At 47.6% G+C, this 22,396-nt stretch overlaps 1 protein-coding gene across 1 annotated transcript in view; it reads right to left on the bottom strand.

The window, feature by feature from the left end:
• The window catches only part of Dnah2 (dynein axonemal heavy chain 2), a 115,743-nt gene extending 99,110 nt beyond the window's left edge, over nucleotides 1-16,633 (bottom strand). The window contains 5 exon segments of the mRNA XM_052757667.1: nucleotides 4,551-4,721; nucleotides 7,516-7,571; nucleotides 14,472-14,651; nucleotides 15,446-15,559; nucleotides 16,250-16,633. Of these exon segments, the coding sequence (XP_052613627.1) occupies nucleotides 4,551-4,721; nucleotides 7,516-7,571; nucleotides 14,472-14,637 (393 nt within the window). The 5' untranslated portion in view covers nucleotides 14,638-14,651; nucleotides 15,446-15,559; nucleotides 16,250-16,633.
• Between the last annotated feature and the right edge of the window lie 5,763 nt (nucleotides 16,634-22,396).

The raw sequence follows: 22,396 nt of genomic DNA, 5'->3' as shown, positions 1-22,396 counted from the left end.
TCTTTTCCCAGTTTTTCCTTTGGCGTTCAGTTTTACCTGTGGTGAGGTTCTGCTGTGGCCTACATTCAGAAGTATGTAGCCTTTCTTAGTTATAAAACAAAATCCCCTAAAAAAGGTTCTGCTCCAGTTTTGGTCACAGAGATGAAAAAGTTTGACCAACACATACATAGAGATTAAGTAGAACCCTGCTATTTTTAAAGGGATTATATCTAATTTTGTTTGAATTTAGTAGACCACAAAGAAACTGAAGTTGATACAAGGATTGTTAAGCTTCAAATAAATGTCTCTTTGCCCAGAGACATCTCAAAATGATCCTTTATTTTTCTAGTGCTGGGAACTGACTACTGGACCTCACACATACTACTTATATGCTGCTCTCCTATTAAACTACATTCCTACCCAATTTTCCCTATTATGTTATATTATTATTGCTGTGTGTATATGTGTGTGTGCAAGAGAGAGAGCGAGCACAAACACATGCCCACACATTTTGTCACAACACACACGTGGAGGTGTGAGGACAACTTTGGGGAGTCAGTCCTTCCCTTCTACAGTGGATTCATGGGATCAGACCCCAGCCTTCAGGTTTGTGTGGAAAATATCATTTTTGCTGAACCACCTCCCTGGCCCTCAGTTGTGTGTGCGTGTGCATGTGTGTGCGCAGTGCACATGTGAGTGTTTGCTTTTTTTTTTTTTGAGGCCAGGTCTCGGCTGTGAAGCCATGACCTAGAACTCACTATGGAGCCCAGACTGGTCTCCAGCTTGCAGGAATTCTGCTTCTGCTCTCCAGCTGGTAGGGCTGCAGACATGTGCCACCGCTCCCAGCTTTCTCAATGTTTAATTCCAAAAAACTCCAATTCACAGGAAAAAATCAAGAAAAATAAAATTAACAAACTATCCTTTTTGCCTAGATTCAATGCCAACACTCTGCATGCTTGCCTCTCTGCACACCTGAGCCTTTGTTAGCTGAGGCATCCCGACACCACACCCTTAATACTCGGCCTGTATCTTCTCAAAATGCCTAACACTGTAATTATTGCACTAGAAAAAATTAACCTAATACAACATAATATGTGCCCATATGCTACTTTCTCCAGGAGTCCAAATGACGTCCTTTCTAGCTGGATTGCTTCCCATCCATATCCAATCCAGGGTCATACATGGTCATGTCTACCCATATCCAATCCAAGGTCATACATGGTCATGTCTACCCATATCCAATCCAAGGTCATACATGGTCATGTCTACCCATATCCAATCCAGGGTCATACATGGTCATGTCTACCCATATCCAATCCAGGGTCATACATGGTCATGTCTACCCATATCCAATCCAAGGTCATACATGGTCATGTCTACCCATATCCAATCCAAGGTCATACATGGTCATGTCTATCCATATCCAATCCAGGGTCATACATGGTCATGTCTACCCATATCCAATCCAGGGTCATACATGGTCATGTCTACCCATATCCAATCCAGGGTCATACATGGTCATGTCTATCCATATCCAATCCAGGGTCGTACATGGTCATGTCTACCCATATCCAATCCAAGGTCATACATGGTCATGTCTACCCATATCCAATCCAGGGTCATACATGGTCATGTCTACCCATATCCAATCCAGGGTCATACATGGTCATGTCTACCCATATCCAATCCAGGGTCATACATGGTCATATCTTATTTTGTTGTTGCTACTATTTGCTTCTGTTTCTGTCTTAAAACAGAGTCTCATTATGTAGCCCTGGCTGGCCTGGAATGCACTGCTACATAAACTAGAATGGCCTCAACGCACAGGGATCCCCCTGCCTCTGCCTCCCAAGTGCTGAGACTAAAGGTGTGTGCTACCATATCTAGCACTGTGTGTGTGTGTGTGTGTGTGTGTGTGTGTGTGTGTGTGTGTGTGTGTGCATGTTTGGGGTGGGTTTTGTTTTTTCTTTGTATTTTTTGAGACAAAGTTTCATACTCAGGATGGCCTAGAATTCTCTCTGTGGCCAAGGCTGGCCTGGAACTCCTAATACTCCTGTCTTTGTCTACCACACCCTCCTTTCATTTCAACAATCCCCCATCCTTTGCTATCCTGTGTGTGTGTGTGTGTGTGTGTGTGTGTGTGTGTGTGTGTGTGTGTGTGTGTGTGTGCGTGCGCGCACGTGCACCTGTGTGTGTGCTGAGGCAGTCTTACTTAATTCTCAATGCTCCTGTTTCAGCCTCTCAAGTGATGGGATTACAAGCATGTGCCATCATGTCCAGCTTCCTCTTTCTTTTTATATTGTACTATCAATCATTCTAAGAATCAAGCCAGACATTTTCCAAAATATCCCTTAATTTGGATTTATCTGATTGCTTATTAGGTTGAAGTTAACTGTTCTTTGTAGAAAACCTTTAGTTAATGTCCCCAAAGAATTGGCATCCTTCCCTTTTAGTGCTCTACCTAAAACACCTGCTGACATTAATGTGAGTAACGAACGGTAAACAGTATCAAGCGCCCTTTCGACTCTCAGATGCGGATCCGGTTGCATTTCTGGACAATTCTTTGTCTGTTCTCCCTAAATCCACACTGCATTGCTGTCCACTCCTCCAGTTGGGCTGTGGCCACCCCGCAAGTCTATTTGCTTCTTTCTAATTGCGCTAATGTCTTCGGCCTTTTCTTTTACATGAACTGCGGCGCTGGCGGACGCCTGAGCCTTCTCCTCTGTCGGTGACAGATTTTCAACTACAGCTATTCATTTCCTCGCCATTTTCATCTTCTGGTTTTGTAACATGCTGCTTTATTCATTTCCTAAAATCCATGCTCTCCCTTTCATCTTTCTCACCTTTTATCATTCCGTCTCTTTTTTTAGAAGACTGCATTCGTGTTCATATCAAGTTGCACTGTCGTACAACGCTGTTGAGGAGACTCCTTCTCCTCCTCCTGTACATGCTTTGTTCTTTTTTTTCCCTTTGTCCTTGATATCCTGTGCCCGCCGTTGCCATGCAATTTCGCCCTGTTCTGCTCATGCCTGAGCAGCTTTGTCAGCTCACTCTTTTGGTTCTAGCACACTGTGGGCGACTTCTTGGTGTCCCGCTGTGAGAGACCAGTTTATTTTGCCTCTTGAAGTTAAAGCGAAAGGATTAGGTGTTTTATATTTTATTCACTTTTTTTTTGTAGCCTGAGAGCCCTGTGTGAGGAGGGTGAGTGGTTAAGGCTAATTTAAGGCAATGGCAAATCTTTGTTAAAACACAAAACCTCTTAGGAGATTTTGGGAACACTTCAGGGATCCCTCCATCCAGGTGTGGGCAGGACGGGACCCTGTTTTCTCTTCCATCGGTCACCCATTTAATGTTCACATCTGCTTCTAAAGTTCACCAGATTTGATCGTGCCTTTTTCCTGGATTTTGTAGATCACATGGGGCTTTGTTTTCCTGTGTGCGGGTTTTGCTTTTTGCTCCTTTTATCAGATATTAGGTGACGGATTTGGGGGGTGGTGAAGAGTTTATCTTGGCTAATGGAGTGAGAAGACACAGCTCGTCACAGCGGGGACATAGGTGTTGAGGGAGCACGGGACAGTCACATGATATCCAAAGTTAGGACGCAGAGAGTCTCCTTTTCCCCTTCTGTGCTTTGGATAGAACGTAGGGCCTCGCACAGGCTAAAAAGACTAAGCTATGTCTCCAGCCCTGTGGATAGTCGGTTTTTTGTTTGTTTGTTTTTTGTTTTTCGAGACAAGTTTCTCTGTGTAGCTTTGGCTGTCCTGGAACTCAGAGATCCTCCTGCCTCTGCCTCCCAAGTGCTGGGATTAAAGGCATGTGCCACCATTGCCCAGCCCATATTTTTTCTTTTGAAAACAAACCCTTTTTCATCATGATGTGAGTCTGAACATCATCGATCCATAGATAAAAGCTTCTTTTGTCTTGGTTCAATATGGAATGCTAAATATCACCTTTCTACTTTCATATACATAATCCTACAAGAGCAAAACAATGGACTTTTCCTAACATTTTATTTTTAAATGTTTCAAGTATACAGAAGGAAATAAAAAAATCAAAGCTCAGTAGTTAAAGGTGCCGGCCATCAAGCCTAGAGACCCATGTTCTATCCTGAAAACCCTTGTGATGCACGGAGAGAAATGACCCCTACAAGCTGCATGAGTTGTCCTCTGACCTCCACAAATATGCCAAGACATGCACATGTTTGTGCACAACACACACACACACACACACACACACACACACACACACACACACACACAGTAAACAAATAAAAAATAAATGAATAAATAAATAAAGGGAAGTTTTTAATTAAAGGAATTGTACAGGAGTGACAGCCACCACCTAGATCCCACTACTGACGTCCTGCTACACTGCCTCCTTTTGCCATTTCCCACCCAGGTCTACCCTGCCTCTTTTCATCATCATTTTCTACATGTCTGCTTCCCGGTACAGCGTCCCGTACACGGTGGGGTTCAATGGGCCGTGGGCACAGAGAAAACATGACTCAGGATTATAAGGACACACAGCACCTTCAGCTCCCTGGAGGATCACATGGAAAGTGGGGTACCCACCTGCACAGGCATGCCCAGCTCCAGTTTCAACCCAGAGATGGGGTCAATGAAGATGATGAGGGTGGATTCCATGGGATCCTGGACAAAGAGATCCAGAATGGTATCATGCTCCTCTGTCCATACTGCATCTGCCAGTCCGGTCAATGTAGCTCGTGAGAGGAACTGGGGCTTCTACAGAGAGCAGAGAGACACATGCCATCAGAGCTGTGAGGATGAGCCATTCTCCCATCCACAATCGCACACCTGACCTGGGAAGTGAGAGGAGATGCTAGGAAGCTGAGGATGACTGAATGGTAGATTTCAAGCTATTGAAGGAAAGAGACAATAGCCTCCCCTGCCTCCGCGAGTGAAAACAGAATGTGTCACGGAGGAAAACGATGGACTATTATCTTCCCCCAAATATTTCACTTCTGCCTGTGGCTCTGAAGATGCATTCTCTAGCATGCTCAACCCCGATGGGAACAAGGAGGATATCAGCCTGGATCAAGGAATTAGGAGCGAGGAGATGACAGGGTGGGGAGGGGATGAGGTCCGTGGCAGTTTCCTTACAAAGCTGCCCCTTCTGGATGCTGCGCTGTGAGATACCAGCTAACGGTCAATTGCCATAACAGTGAGAAAAGAAAAACTGAAAAACACTAAGGAACAAATGATTAAATGGAAAATAAAGTATAACTGTGGAGAGCAAATAGGAAATCTGTGGAGTTCTAAGTAAAAGAAACTGGGCGACGTGAAGATACAGCTCTGTGAACTGCAAACTCTACCCTATCCTTCCTCCAGTGTCCAGGGAAGATGAGGAGGAATCCCAAAGTTCCAAAGAAAAGCAAATAGTAGACAATTTTCTGAATGCTTTCCTGCACAGGATATGGGCAAATCAATGAGAAAACACCAAGAGCCCAATAAATAAATAGATCAAGAGACAGACAGGCCACATCATTATTTAAAAAAAAAAAAAAAACTCATTCATGAAAAATGTTCTGTTTTACTTGAAATCAAAGAATATAAAAAATAGCAAAGACATCGTTTATTGTTTATTTTTGTTAATACTAAACTGACAATTCTTAGTCTGGAAATAGCTTTGTTGCTAATGTAGGGGCATATTACAATCTGGTTGGGAAAACTTTGTCTTATGTTTTAGAAATATGAGCAGTGTTGTTTAATCAACATCTTTTTTATTTAATTTCTCATTTTTACTTTATGAGTACAGGTGTTTTGCCTGCCTGTGTGTCTGTGTACCATTTACGTGCCTGGTACCCAAGGAGGTCAGAAGATGGCGTCAGATCCCATTAAACTGGAGTCACTGATGTTGTGAGCCGCCATGTGGATACTGGGATTCAAACCCAGGTCCTCTGGAAGCGCAGCCAATGCTCTTCACCACTGAGCATCTCTCCAGTCCCACTCTTAGTATTCTTTTTTTTTTTTTATGATTTATTTTATTGTGTACACAGTGTTCTGCCTGCATGTGTGCCTGCAAGCCAGAAGAGGGCGCCAGATCTCATTACAGATAGTTGTGAACCACCATGTGGTGGCTGGGATTTGAACTCAGGACCTCTGGAAGAACAATCAGTGTTCTTAACCGCTGAGTCATCTCTCCAGCCCCCCTAGTATTCTTTTTTTATTTGTTTGTTTGTTTGTTTTTCAAGACAGGGTTTCTCTGTGTAGCTTTGGCACATTTCCTGGAACTCACTCTATAGTCCAGGCTGGCCTCGAACTCACAGAGATCCACCTGCCTGTGCCTCCCGAGTGCTGGGATTAAAGGCGTGCGCCACCACCGCACGGTACTCTTAGTATTCTTACTTATTCTTATTAATGTCTGGTAACTCCAGGTACAGAGCTCTATCCAGCTTCAGAAAATACTGAGTAGTTCAAGCGGGATTTGATGGTATTTATCACAGTGTTACTATGAGAACAAATATTGCAAACAACAAAATGACCAAGAATAATAGTTTAACTAAGGTGCGTGTGTCTAATAGAACACCACGTGGCTACTAAAAAGGGTATTTGGGAGACTGACGCCAGAGGGTTGAAAATTAAAGGCCGACTAAGCTATGTCGTGGGACCCTGTCTCAGAAAGACGAGAACTACAAGGCCTTGGGTGTGGGGCACGCTTGTCGCCCTAGCGTTTGGGAATCAGGCGAGAAGACAGCACAGCAAGTGTGAGGCCAGCCGGAACGCTATAGTGAGTCTGAGGCTAGCCTAGGCTCCAGGCTGTCTCAAACAAACAACCAAAGACTTCTCGAGGTGAGGTACAGGCTGGTGTGGAGCCTGGGTCTGGGTCCCAGCACTGGTGGAGGAGATGTTATCCTTGGCTGGGCTTGTGCATTGATGCGGTTTTACTTTCTCTTTATCTGCTTGTTTTTCTTGTGGTTTTTGGTTGTTTGAAGCAGAATCTTGATGCGTAGCCCAGGCTGGGTTTATCCATACAATCCTCCTGCTTCAGCTTCCCAAGGGCAGGGATTACAAACGTGTGCCTCGGCATCAGTCTTTTTAGTGGGCAGTTATTAGTCTCTTTCCCCCTTTTAAAAGAACGCAAGGTCGCCACACTGTTCATCACCTACGCAACTACAGGCGAGACTACACTATGCTTGGAAGCAAAGACACCATTTAATGCCCGTTTCTCAGGATGATGGGGCAGACTCTAGAGTCCTCGGTCAAAAGAGAACTGCAGAAGAGAAGGGAAGAGAAGGCCTTAGCCATTTCGAGCCACGCAGGGCAATCTCTACCCGTTTGTTCAAGTTCTTCAGATGTCTACCCATAAGACTGATCGGGGTTGACCCAAGGTGGGGGAACAAGAGAGGTCAGCTAAGAGACCAGTTCCTCCCGAGAGGCCTTGTCCTCAGGAAAGGGACTCAGATCATCTAGTGAGAGAAGTGGGAGGAAGTGACTAACTAGAAAGAATTCCTCATACAATATCCCACCCCTGAGGCTTCGAGTCCTCACTTATCTCCTGGGGGAGATGCAAACCTACCACATCCATCGAAGTATCCAAGTCCTTGCGTTGGTCAGGTTCCTCTAGTACTAGCTCTGGGGAGAATGAAGATACGAGAGTGAAGTCAAACATAGGAACCATTTTACCCAGAAGTCCCAGTTTAGGTAGTCCCCAAAAGGCTTCAGAGCAGAACCTGGGGAGCTTGTTAATGTCTACAGCAGCCTTATTCACAGTGGGGGAGAGGTTAGAAATGGGCAAAGGCATGGCTCAGTAGTCCTTTAGTTGTCTAGCTTCAGGAGGGCCTGGGTTCCATCCCCAGGGCTAAGGAAGAAGGTGGTAGGAGAAGTGGAGGAGGGAACAGCCCAAGTGTCCACTAAAGTTACAGCCAGATAAACAAAATATGGTATACATCCACGGTGGAATATTAGTCACTACAAAAAAATGAAGGTAAGATTCATGCTACAACATAGTTGAACCTCGAAAACTTTATGCTAAGTCATCAAAGCACATCATTGTGTGATTCCATTTATATGAAATGTCCAGCAAAAAAAAAATCTATAAAGAGAATATAGATTAGTGATATTCAGGATCTGAGAGAAAGCTGCTAAAATCAAGCTTCTGAGTGCAGGGTCAAGTTCCTTCCTAACATGGACAAGGCTCTGGGTTTCATCTCCCACAACCACAAAAGAATGAACCCATTAATTAGTCATTTTAAGCCAGATGTAGTGGCTCATACTGGTAATCCAAGCACTCAGGAGATTTAGACAGGAGGACTGCCCTGAGTTCCAAGCGAATCTGGACTACAAAGTAAATCCCTGTCTCAAAATAAACAAACTAACAGCAGGGCACCGTGAGCCGTGCTTGTAATCTGACACCCAGAAGACAGAGTCAGGAGAATGACATGAACTTAAGCACTGGGTGAGACCTTGTCTCAAAAAAATAATTAATCAGGGGCCAGAGAGATGGCTCAGTAGTTAAGACCCAGGTTCAAGTCCCAGCACCCACATGGAGGCTCACAACTGTCTGTAACTCCAGTTCCAGGGATCTGACACCTTCACACAGACATATACACCGGCAAAACACCAGTGCACAGAAAATAAAAAAAAAAAAAAAAAAGAAGCCGGGCGATGGTGGCGCGCACACCTTTAGATCCCAGCACTCGGGAGGCAGAGCCAGGCGGATCTCTGTGAGTTCGAGGTCAGCCTGATCTACAGAGCGAGATCCAGGACAGGCACCAAAACTACACGGAGAAACCCTGTCTCGAAAAAACCAAAAAAAAAAAAAAAAAGTCAAACCAAGACACATACATATAGGCATATACACACATAAATGCATACATATACATACACACATAAGTTTAATATACATACACATGCATGTGCACAAACACGTACATACACTTACAGAAGAAAAAAAAGTAAAGACTCAGGAGTCATCTGGCATCAGTTTGTCAAGGTATGTAAAGTGGTTCTCTTTGGAGGATGAAATGTTCTAAAGATGGGTAGCACTGATGGTTGTACGCTGTAGGGTCCAGCTTCTTGACCGAGGGTGGCAACCCCATGGGGATGCATAACAGAACACAGAGCAACAATAAGAGATTTCTGATCAAAATCAATTTAAAGGGCCAACAAGAGGGCTCAGTGGGAACAGGCACATCACCAGCCTCATGCTCTCAGTATGATCCCTGGGCTCCACATGGTGGAAGGTGAGAACTGACTCCAACAAGTGGTCCTCTGACCTCACTTAAGCACATGCACACCACATGCACATAAAGAGAATAAATAAATAAAAATAAAATATAATAAACTCTCTTTTAAAAAAATTTAAAAAATCAAACACATAATGAACCCAAGGTGTGTCTGGCAGTGGTCAAGTTCACTGCAGCCTGGATCCAGCACACACACACACACACACACACACACACACACACACACACACCACACTGCACGTACTACCAACACATTGCCACAAACACTGCATGAAACACCTCAGCTCAGATTGGAGACGATTGTATGTTATGAATTGCAGGGTTTTTACTATACACACTAAGTTTTCTGTTCTTGTAATAACATAATGGTTTAATTATGAAAAACAAAGACTTTAATATTTTCCTGGCATCGATCCTCAGCATGTAAGTATCAAATTAGTGTATCTTTGGGTTGCATTGTATGAACGTGTTTGATTTTTAAAATTGCCGTTTGAAATCCAGGAGTAGTGGTGCACATATTTACGTATTCCCAGTGGAGAGAGAGCAGAGGTGGGAGAATCAGTTCAAGGCCAGCTTGAGCGACATAAGATCATCTTAAAAATAGCACTTAGGATGCAGGGACAGGTGAGTCTCTGTGGGTTCAAGGCCAGCCTGGTCTACATAGTGAGTTCCAAACCAGCCAGGACCACATAGTGAGACCTGACTATATATATATATATATATATATATATATATATATATATATATATATGAACACACACTGCTCTTGCAGAGTTTGACGTCCAGCACCCATGTCAGACAGCTCGCAGCTGCCTGTAACCCCAGCTTCAGGGTCTCTCTACGCCTCTGGTCTCCTCCAGCATAAGCATGCACATGAACAATACCCATACAGAGATGCACACACATATACATATACATAAAAGCCATTGGAAATAAGTCTTTAAAAAAAAGGGGGGGTTGGGGATTTAGCTCAGTGGTAGAGCGCTTGCCTAGCAAGTGTAAGGCCCTGGGTTCAGTCCTCAGCTCTGGGGGGAAAAAAGCTGGTGCTGGCAAGATCACCCCACAGCTAAAAGCACATGCCCATGGAGCCTAAAAACCCAAGTTCAATCCCAGGAGCCCACACTGGATGGAGAGAACAGCCCTGGACACAGGTACCATGACACACATACATACAAATAAATAAAAACAATAATAAACAATGTTGCCAGGCGATGGTAGTGCACGCCTTTAATCCCAGCACTTGAGAAGCAGAGGCAGGTGCATCTCTGTGAGTTCAAGGACAGCCTGGTTTACATAGTGAGTTCCAGGACAGCCAGGACAGAGAAACTCTGTCTCAAAAAAAAAAAAAAAAAAAAAGATTTAAAATTGTAACAAAGTATGTAACATAGGGGCTGGGATGCAGCTACGTTGGTAAACTGTCGTCTAGCATGCATGAAGCCCTGGGTTTAATCTCCAGTGGGCACATGCCTATAACCCCAATACTCAGAAGGTGGAGGCAGGGGGATCAGAAGTTGAAGGTCAACTTTAGCTACACAAGGAGGTTGAAGGCCAAGTCGGCCCACGGGAGATCCTGTCTCAAAAAAAACAAAGAAAAGTAACATAACGTGGTTTAGTATGAAACGACTGACTCCCATTCCAGAGAGCTCTAGAACAATAGTTAAAACAACCAAATTTTTATTTCTGTAGTTCTCCAGTAAAATATACGAGTCTTTATACTAAGTGGCTTAAACAGATCATAAATACCTTTGTGTCAGTCTGGGTTAGGCTTTACCACCAAATAAGTTTGGATGCAGACTTCACAGGGTTGGGAATTTGCAAGTTAGAGATCTGAAGATCTTTTTAATACATCATTTATTTGTGTAGGGGTGGGGGCAGGCACATGGCGCCACAGTGTGCATATGGCAGTCAGAGGACAACTTATAGGAGTTGGTTCTTGCCTTCCACCGTGTGTGTCCCAAACATGGAGCTCAGGTCATTGGGCTGGGGAACGACGACCTTTAACCTCTTAGCCGTCTTCCCTGCTCCCTGTTTGAGCTTCTGAGAAATACCTGGTTAGCGTTTTTCTATTAATGGTGATAACTGAAGAAAACTTAAGGAGAAGGACGTGAGGGCTCAGTGTGTGGATCAAAGGCAGAATGCACGTTCACGGCCCCGGGTTCAACTCCCAGGAGCATGAAGAAGAAAAATTCATTTTTAAAATTTTACTTATTTATTATTATTTTATGTGTGTGGCTGTCTTGCCAGCATGTATGTCTGTGTACCACATGTGTGCCTGGTGCCTATGGAAGACAGAAAAAGGTATCAGACTCCCTTGAACTGGAGTTACAGACAGTTGTGAGCCACCATGTGGGTGCTGAGAATAAAACCCAGGTCCTCTGGAAGAGCAGTCAGTGCTCTTAACTCTCTCCAGCCCCAGGAAATTTATTTTCTAAGATTTATTTTTATTATGTTTTAACTGTATATATATATATATATATGTGTGTGTGTGTGTGTGTGTATGTATGTATGTATGTATGTATATGTCTGTGTGTAATGTGCATAAGAGTGTAGGTACCCTTGGAGTCCAGAAGAGGGCATATGATGTCCCGGAGCCAGAGTTTCACCTGATTGAAGTACAAGGAACTGAACCTGGGTCCTCTGCAAAATCAGTACGAGCTCTTAACCTCTGGGCCATCTCTCCAGCCCTGCCCCTCACCTCAAATGTAAAAAGCCTGACTGGGAGCTGTCTGAGCCATCTCTCCAGCCCTGCCCCTCACCCCAAATGTAAAAAGCCTGACTGGGAGCTGGGAGCTGGTTCAGTCAGTGTTTGCTGTGCAAATCTGTGTTTGGATCCCCAGCACTCATGTAAAAAGCTGGGTGTGCACTTATAATCCCATTGCTGGGAAATGAGCATGAAAGGATACCTAGGGCTTGACAGACAGCCAGTCTAGCCAATCAGCAAGCTCTTGGTTCACTGAGACACCTTGTCCAAAATAATAATAATAATAATAATAATAATAATAATAATAAAGAGAGTGATTGAGCATGGCACCCAATGTTGTCAACCTCTGGCCTCCACACCCACGTATAAACACACACACACACACACACACACACACACACACACACACACACACACACAATTAAAAGCCTTTAAAAAATAAATAATTTTTTAACAGGTAAGAGCTTTTAAGGGCCAGGTATGATGGTGCATGCCTTTAATCCCAGCAGGCAGATCTCTGTGTGTTCAAGGCCAGCCTGGTCTACACAGCAAGCTCCAGGACAGGCAGGACTACATAAAGAGATCCTGTTTCAAAACAAACATTAAAAAGAAAGGGAAAATGTTCTTTTAAAAGAGAGACAAGTTTTCCGTGGTATGGGGAGGCTGACACATCCATTCTGAAGCACTTTCTCTCTGTTTCTCAGATTTCTCCAAACCAGACCTTCCCTGCTGACTCCCCTCGCTCCCCTGGCACCAGGCTTCTTGGAGCCAGTCAATTTTAACTGAGCACATGAAACACCAGAGAAGATAACGCTGTGCCTGTCTCTAATACTAGATCCTAGAGTAGCTTCACGGACCTTTCCCTAGACCTGCACTTAACCCCTTAGCCATTGATATTTATATTAGTAAGGATCTAGGAATGGAGGCTCAGGTCTATAGTCCCAGGATTTGGGAGACTGAAGAAGAAAGATCAGGGCTGCTGGGAGACATAAGAAAACCCCCATCTCAGAGAGTGTGTGTGTGTGTGTGTGTGTGTGTGTGTGTGTGTGTGTGTGTAGCATGCCCACAGCCCTAAGTCTATTCCCAATACAGGAGGATTCTAGCTGGGGACATAGCTCAGAGGTAGAGCACTTGCCTAACATGCATGAGGCCTTGGTTTCAACCCTTAACACTGAAGGAAAGAGGAGGTGAGGGGCGGGTCAGCAGAGAAGGGTTTGATCCCAAGAACCCACGTTGTGGAAGGGCAGGGTCAACTCTCACAAGCTGTCCTCCGGCCTCTCCATATGCACCATGAATGACATACACAACGCACTCCATACATAAGTAATTAAATAAAGAGGGGCTGGAGAGATTACTCAAGTGGTTAAGAGCACTGGCTACTCTTCCAGAGAACTTGGGGTTCGTTTCAGCAGCATAATGGGGGCTCATAATCTGTATTCCAGTTCTGGGGGATCCAACGCCCTGGCCTCCTCAGGCACCAGACACGCATGTAGTACTCAGACAAACATGCAAACAAGACACCCATACATATAATAAAATAATAATAATTAATAGTGATGCTTATTATTATTAAATAAATAAATGTTAAAAAAAAGCAGAAGATTCTACGTCTCTTCATCTTTACAGGACGCTAGCACTACCAGCTAGCCCTGTCTTAGAGGTGAGGGCTGCACCTGGCTCTCCGTCTCGTGCATTGGACAGCGATCTAAACGGAAGACAATTGGCAGCAACCAGGACCCCCCCAGCCCTCCACCCACGCCGGCTCCAGGATCAAATCCACAAGAGGCAGCCTATTTACGGTCTTTGTTCCCACCATGTAGGGCTTCTTTTCCTGTCACCCTGAACCTGAACCTTCACAATCCACCAAGTCTCTGCCAAGAGGAGGAAGAAAACACAGGAGCTTTCAACAGATGGTGGAAAAGCATCAGCCGGGCTTAGGATTCAAAGGGTGCAATGCAGGCTGGGTCTCCATGGTGATGGGCTTAATGGAAGAAAAACACTATTTGTTTTGCCACCCAGGGTGAAAATGGGAAAAAGGAAGAGATCAAACCCTCTACAGTGGGGTGGGAACAACCAGGAACACTTGAAATGAGGAAGAGGCTAGAGAAAGCATTGGCTGGTGAACTCCGGGAACATTGATGGGAAATTTTAAAACAGAATAAATAGGAGGCTGGCCAGGAAGAAGACATATGCACATATAAAAAGAAAAAAGAAAAAAAACAAAGACAAAAACCAAAAATGAGTAGGGCAGAGGTTCTGCTGAAGTCTTACAGATACAATGTCACATTGGTCCTGCTTCTTGGTCAGACTCCCCAGCCCCAAGACACTCCTGCGTTGGGCATGGTGGTTGCTCACCTTTAATCCCAGGATTTATAAGGCAAAGGTAGGCAGATCCCTGTTGAGTTCCAGGCATACCTGGTCTACATAGTCAGTCTGAGACCACCCAGAGCTACACAGAGACACCTTGTCTCAAAAAACGAAACAAAAATAAAAAAAAAATAAAACAAAAAACACCCCACTTGAGAAGCTTCTCCCATCTTCCCTGTCCTCCATTTCTAAGCACCTTCTGTTCCAGCAAGTACTCACCAGACTCATCCTTGGTGGACTCGGGCTCTGGCTCCTGATCAGCAGAGAGCAGGGAGGTTTCGGCATCTCCTGCGGCCGCAGCAGAAGCCGCAGCTCGGCCTGCTCGGCCTGCCCGGGCACCGCCCCGGCCACCTACTTTTCGCTTCTTCTCAGTTTTGGTAGACATCTTGAAGGCAAAATCTGCAGGAACATGGATGCCAGAAGTCCACCACCAGATCCACCCTAACCCAGCCTCCCAATACACATAGTCGCTTTTGGATTCAGAAACCGGGTGAGACACCCAAGACGATCATCTTTTCTGGTGGTACCAATACCCTGCCAGGGCCTGGGCCCGATAGAACTTTAGAGCTGGGGGTTACAGCTCAATAGCAAAGTGCCTGCCTAGAATGTGCAAGGCCTGGGTTAGACTCTGAGCACTGAATTAAAAAAGGGAGAGGGATCATGGAGTCCTCACCACCACCACCACCCCGGGATAACCCAAATTCTTCAGAGAATAAGATTAAAAGTCAAAGCCTGGGGCAGCAGGTAAGATGGCTCACTGAGTAAAGACGCTTACCCACAAGACTGACGACCTGAGTTCAGTCCCTGGGGACCCACACACAAGTCTGCATGCATATGTGTACACATAAACTAAAATAAATCTCTTTTTTAGGATAACAGAAACCCCACTAATGAGGAGTATGGGAAATGTACAGTCAACAGGAACACAGCTGAGGTTATGTTCACCCAACCTCCAGCCATGCCACCCTGCAGGATCCTGAATGAGAGGAGACTCTGGAAGGGGGATACAGTCCCCACAATTCCCACCCATTGTCAATGCCACTGTGACAAGCCACTGACTCAAACCCAGATGATTTTCCCGTGGCCCTCCTTCCCTCCTTATTTACATAGAAAAACGCTCCTCCTACCCACACTAGAATCTCAACAGCTTCAAACAAAGAACGTTTGCACAAGTCACTTTAGTTTTTAATTACCAAGGGGTCGGGATCCTGTTTTGTGTATACTGCGGTTTCTTAGTCCTGTTAGCTAAGTCTACATCAAGCATAGAACATCGGGGTCACTAGATTCCAAATGTCCTTGAGAACAACCTGGAACCAAGAAGGACAAAAGCCATCCAATAATGAATTTGACATTGTGTAATGGTGACGAAGACCTGGAGGGCACGAGGAAGACCCAGAGGGTCCTCAGGGGGAGACAAAAAAAAGGTAGAAAGCCACCATGGCAGGACACAGAACCTCCAGGAACACACGTTGGAATGCTGGGCACTCCTCTTCCTTCAGCGAGAGGCTGGCAGCCACCTGTGGCTTCCTCTCCTCCTCCTCCTCCCCACAGGCTGCCACAGGCATTGATCATGGGTTATGAATTTCAAACTTGAAGGATTTGTACTTTGCTCCAAGGAAAAACGGTCTGTTAGACCAACAAATCAATAAAACCAACTACAAGAATGCGGCTTCCCTCATCAGCCTCGAGGGAGCACCTAGCTCTGCGGAGCCTCATAGTGGAGCCCACTCTGCCGGCACGCGGCACGCGGCGGAGCTGTCCCGGCCCGGGACTCACTGGGGTTGCTGGAAAAACTGGTCACCAGTAGGCAGTATCTCCCTCACAATTTCTTCCCCACGCAACTACCCCAACTGTCCCATCTTCGCTGGCCCTCTCTCTTCCTCTTGCGGACCCCCGCCCCCCAGCTGTCCCTTCCCACTCCCTCTCCGTCCCAGCTCCTCCCCTGGAGCTGCCCCTTCTCCCCGGCCTTCTTTCCTTCCCTCTGCCCCGACACACACCTCACCACGCCGACCCTCTCCTCCCTAGACCGACGGTTGGGTCACACCAACCAAGAAGCTGCCCCGCGTGGCCCTCCCGAGCCCGCGCCGGCAGGCACGCGTCGCCATGGCAACCCGGGGCCGGGCGAGTGAGTGGCGGGCCTGCGGGAACCCGCGGACACTGCGCAGGCGCACTGCTCTGCGGCCCCACCCCACTCGAGTCTTTCCCGCGTGGACCTGAGCCTAGAGGGCAAGCGGGGAGGGGCGGGGGTGGCGGCTGAGGTTTTCGACAGCTGCTAAGTCTGGGGGGGCCGAAGGTGCGGGGTACGGCTCCGGGCTGGACTTGAGGACTAAGCTGGAAGGGGCTGGGAGTGACAACAATACGACACACCGCCCCGCAGGACGTGGAAAAAGACCGGGGACCCGAACACCCGACCCCGGCCCCCAGGTGTACGGGCTCCGGCCTGCACGGGTCCAGCAGGTGGCGCTCGGGGTCTCGCCTGCGAGGCTCGTTCGCCTTCTAGAAAGCTCTCCAGGATTTCCAGGCAGCCGCGGCTGCAGCTGGGTCCAGGGGAAAAACCGGGGCTGGAGCACCCCTGCCCTCCTGCTGCTCCCGCTTCTTAGCCCGGATTGGGGTCTAGGATTGCTGGGAGGCACGGGGCGGGGGGGAACGGGTGAAGACTGGAACTGGAATTTTTTTTTTCTTTTTTTTTTGAATCTGAGGATTGGCTTTTAAAAGCGTGGCTGGTTTGGGGGGCGAACGAGAGGCGGGGACTCCCCGGGGAAGGTGACCCGGCCGGCCGGGGAGGAGCTTTGCTCTCCATAGGAACAAAGGCTGCGTCCCAGAGCAGCCTGCAGAGCGCTGGAGGGGCAGACCTGAGCGGGTGCTAGGGGGCGCCACGCGGCCCGGTGGCTGGAAGGCGTGAAAAAACAGCTGTACCCGGGGTCGCCAGACGCTTTAGGGAGACGTGGGAAATGCCGCGAGGAAGCAGAATCATGGGAATAGGGAGGCGCCCTCCCTGCTTCCATCAATAGTGCCTAATTAAGAGAAAGCCAGCAGCGAGCCCACTGATTACATTTCCATGAGGAGCTAAATTGATGACATTTTCTTTGCTGGATGGGAAGAGAAGCTGGCACCTCAGTCCTCCCATTTTCACACCTGACAGGTCTCATTTTGCCAGCCTAGTCCTGTCGGAAGTGGCAGTCCCAGGTACTCCTGAAGGCCAATGTATTCATCCACACCCTGACCCAACCCACCCTCATTCCACAATTGACAGTTCCCTCCCTTACCCGCACACCACCACCACCACCACCACCTTCATGCCATTCGTCATGTAGCTCAAACTCTCAAACTTTTTAGCCCTGCCTCTGCCTCCTGGGTGCTGGAATTACAGGGGTGTGCCAGCACATCTGGCTACCACAATTATCCTGAAGATGAGTTTCTGGGCTCCGATTTATGTGGTCTTCCGGCCCAGCCCAGACTCCTGTTGCTGAGAGTAGGGATGAAGGCAAGAGTCCTTACCACACCCTAAAACCAGCTGCACAGCACACGGGGGCTGAGCTAGAACACGTAGGTAGTCTTCCAACCAGATGGCAGAGAGAGGTGATGTGGCTGGTCAGAATCCCAAGGGAAAAGTCCCAAAGGGCTGAAGATTTGTCGGGAGGCTTAGGGTGGGGAGCCTCAAGGGCAGGTTCACAAATCCCTCAGGGAAAGGAACTTTGCATGGACCCCTTTTCTCTTCTGACTCCTCTCTCAACTGTGGCTGTGCCTAGGGATCCCAGCCCCCACATTATGCTAAATAGGTAATCAAACATCTTGCTTTGCTAATTACTGCTCAATCCGATTAAACGCTGCTGAAGCTCATCAGCAGAGGTAGAGAGAGAAGGATGGGGGGCCAGCCACAGCTGGGATGTGGGGCTTGTCCCTAGGGGCTCTAGGGGACAGCTGAGAAACAGCCAGAGCGGTAAGCCTAAGCACATCCCAAAGGCTAGGGACGGACCAGTTGTACCTTGGAGTCACTTAGCCGGAGTGCATCTTCCCAACTATAGGCTTTTCTCTCCCTCTTCACCCTCAGAACCCAGGCATCCGGCCATTCCCACAGCTACCCACACACACCCCTGTCCCAGATTTAATAAGGTCTGTTCTCTCACTGTCAATATTTGATTTCTCAGAGCCATCTCCACGGAGAAGAGGGGCCTCTTCCCTTGTTCCCCCCACCTTGGTCCTCTTTGGCTCACTTCTAGTCCCTTTGTGCTCCCAACCTTCTCTGAACTTCCTGACTTAATGAAATGATATTAAAGTCTTAAGCAACTCCAAGAAGAATGGTTGCTATGGTGAAGGGAGTGGGCAGGACGCCTGGGTCCCTGAGGGGAGTAAGGGCTGAGTGAGAGAGGGAGCCAGAGGCTAAGATCTAGAAGCCACAGTCCACAGTGGGTAATAGCAAATTTTGGGTGAGGTGGGGTGCCATACCTCTAGATCTTGGTGGGAAGCAGGGCATGAAGCTTGGGTGCTAGGAGAAGGTGGGAAGACAGATGTTCAGGGGGTCAGGGTCTCCACTGGCTGACCAGAGCATCCATCAGGAGAGAGAGGCCAGTCTGGGAGACAGGGCCTCTGTGCCAGCAGCCTCCCTGCTGACCATCCCTGGACCAGTCCCGTGAGAACCAGAGCGGGTTCTTCTCTAACCCGGACCATCCCTCTTCCCCCGCACAGGTGATTTGTAGCTGCTACCCCCACAGTGTCAGGGGCCAGGAAAGAGTCATTCCATGACATGAAGAACTGAGGACTTCCAAAGAGAACACAGGCCAATGGACGGAGACCCAAGCCCCACCCGAGCTCCCCACACCCATCCCCTGCTCACTCCCCTGGGGACCCTGGCCCAGCCCCAGTCCCCTTGGGGTGGTGGGAATGCAGGGACATTTGGCTGAGGCTGATTGATGAGGGAGGAGGCAGCCCTTGGGCACTAAGGCTGCTGTTTGCTGAGCACACAGATTCTTCCAGACTCACCAGCTGCTGCCCCCTGAGGCTGCTCGTAGGGGCCCCCACCCCACCAGTCAGTGCCATTGGGGGAGCTGATGCCTAAGTTCCTGATGGTGACTGGGAAGAGGGAGAACCAGGAAATCAGCTGCTTTAATTCCCTCATGAGAATCATGGGTACCTGGAACCTGGTGGCCTTGAACTCCCTCCACACCTCACCTGCCCTGCCACACATTCTTGCTGCCCAGTTGTGGCCATTCAGTTTGTGGCTTTTTTCTAGCCCTACCTACCACTGCGAGCCCAGGCAAGCCATCACCCTGCCTTCAAACCACCCTGCAGCCCCTTTCCCAACCTGCCTGCAGACCTTGAACCTCTCCCTAGGAAGGGGGAAACCCCAAGTCTGTGGGTGCCCATTTTCTCTTTAGGAAGACCCCCCCCCTTTTTTTCATTCTAACTTAAATCTCAGTTGTGACATCAAACATTCCCCCACCAGGTATTTCTATTGCAGCCAGCTCGCCAGAATAAAGAAAGGCACCTGCTGCAAGGCCTAGAGTTCCATCCTGGGGACCCACATGACAGGAGGAGAGACCCAGCTCCTGCAGCTTGGCCTCCACCCTCCACACACACACTGTAGCCTGCATGCTCCCTGTCACACACACCCAGGAACACACATTTTAAAAAAGAAATTTCGATTGCAACTCTACCCCATTTCCATATTGTTAGCACTCCCCAAAGCAAAACACACTCCACGTGGGTGGAAGTTGTATCCCTTAAGCTGCAAAGGATGGCAAAGCCTGTGCCTCTGCCGCTCAGCCCCCAGGATGCCCTTCATCTTATGCTATTGGGGAGGGCAGCTTCTCCTGGCTTCTTTCAGTTCTGCTCCCCTTGCCCACTCGAGACGAGGCTCTTTTCATTTTTGCCTTTATTTTGTTTTGTTGCTTATTTGAGACAGGGTTTCACTTCATAGGTCACACTGGCCTCAGACTCACAAGCCTCCTGCTCCTCCACCTGCCAAGTGCTGGGATTATAAACTCTCATCACTGTATTCAGCTTCCTGCTCAGGATGTTGTGTCATGGGCTCCCAAAATCTCAAAGCATCATCCTGTCCTCCCAGGGTTTAGAAAGTCCTTGAGGAGAACTGGTCCTCACACACAGGAAACAACAGGGAGAAGATGGAGGACCGAGCTAGATGGCCGTTGTCTGCTTGTTTCACACAGGCTCTCATTGTGTGGCCCTGGCTGTCCTGGAACTCACTCTGTAGACCAGGCTGTCCTGGAACTCAGAGATCTGCCTGCCTCTGCCTCCTGAGTGCTGGGATTAAAGGTGTGCACCATCACTCCTAACTAGACCAGCTCCTTGATGTGACTTTCTCTCCCTCAGACTAAAGCTAGGGAGAGACAGGGGATATCTGGAAGGAAAATGAGGAAGATGTCCTTGTTATTACCAAACACATCCACATTCTCTCTCCCTCTGTACCTGTTCTTCCCTCAGCCTGCAGACCTTTCCCATTGCAGTGCCTGGTTGTCTCACAGGGCCCTCTGAATCTCAAAGGTTGATCCTGTTACTCTGGGTTTTGATTGATTGGTCTTGTTTTGTTTGCCACAGGGTCTCACCCACCCTACAGTCCAGACTGGCTTCTAACTCTTCCCGTCTCAGACTCATTATCTGTTTTCATGAACTGAAATTGTAATATGCTGTTCCCTATCAAAATGTGGACTTCAAGCTAGGTGTGGTAGCACAAGCCTTTAATCCCAGGCAGAGAGGCAGGTAGGTCTCTGTAAGTTCGAGGCCAGTCTAGTTTACAAAGTGAGTTCCAGAACAGCCAGGGCTCTGTTACACAGAGTAATCCTGTGTCGAAAAACCAACCAAACAAACAAAGACTTCAAAAGCTAAACTCAGGCCAGGCATGGAGTTGCACCCCTTTAATCCCAGCACTCAGGAAGCAAAGACAGGTAGACCTCTGAGTTCCAGGCCATCCTGATCTGTATAATAGAACCCTGTTGTGTGTGTGGTTGGGGGTGGGGTGGTGGGGTGTTTTGCTTTGTTTTGTTTTTAAGGTTTTTCAAGACAAGGCTTCTCTGTGTGGCCCTAGATGTCCTGGAACAAACTCCATAGACCAGTCTGGCCTCGAACCCACAGAGATCCATATTTGCCTCTCCCTCTCAAATGCTGGGATTAATGGCATGTGCTACCATCACCCAGCTAAGATCTTGTCTTAAAATTAGACAAAAAAAAAAACATAGTTTTAGGCCAGCTTGGGCTAGAGTGAGACACTCTCTCAAATAAAGGTGGAAGGGAGGCTGGAGAGATGTCTCAGTGATTAAGAGTACAAGTGATACAGAGGACTCAGGTTTGGCTCCCAGGACCTACACGAGACTCAACAACTATCTGTAACTCCAGTTATAGGAGATCTGGTGCCATCATGACCTCCTCGGGCAGGAGACACGAACAAGATGCACATGCATACATGCCCACAAAAAATATTCAAATTAAATAAATTTTAAGCAAAAAAGTGGACTTCAGGGCTGGGGGTGTGGCGCCATGTAGAGTACTTGTCAAGCATATTCAAGGGCCTAGGCTTGACACTAGCACTATTTGGGGGGGGGGGGGGACATAAAAGCATTAAATAAACAAAAAAAAATGTGACTTCATGAGACAGGGATTCTGCCTTAACACACAGTGCTGAAGTGGCACCTGGAACCCAGTAGACAGGGTGTGGAGCGGCTGACTGGACAAACGGACCCATGAGTATCTTCCTGCCCGTCTATTCTTGTCAGAGTTGTTACCCTGGGAGTGTGTTTGTGTACTTGTATCCAGAAAGCCAACAGATGGCATGTGCGGTTCTATGTGGAAGTCACCGCATTTTCAAATAGCTTAGAAGTGAGTCTCTGTGCATGTGAGAGGCGGTAGGTGTCGTGAATGTCAGGCGGTTGGCAGGGGGTCTGTGGATGCCAATGCTCGGAGGGGGTGTGTCCCAGGGCACTGTGCAGTGTGTGCAATTTCTCTCCCCAGCTGTGCATCTGTCCCCAGGTGTCTTCCTGTCTCTCAGCGTGTCACGATGTCTTGGCTGCTTTGGTGAGGTGCTTGTCACAGAGACTATTTATCTCCACTTCTCTCCCCTCTTGTATCCACCTGTATCTCTGGATGTGTCAAGGGAGCTCTCAGAGCCCTTGTCCCCTCACACTCACAGCCCT

Source organism: Peromyscus californicus, unplaced genomic scaffold (assembly GCF_007827085.1).
Source record: "Peromyscus californicus insignis strain IS unplaced genomic scaffold, ASM782708v3 Scaffold_3__1_contigs__length_106647218, whole genome shotgun sequence".
Lineage (NCBI taxonomy): Eukaryota > Metazoa > Chordata > Mammalia > Rodentia > Cricetidae > Peromyscus > Peromyscus californicus.
The sequence above is the reverse complement of the archived record's forward strand: the minus strand, read 5'-3'. Positions and strand labels throughout refer to the sequence as shown.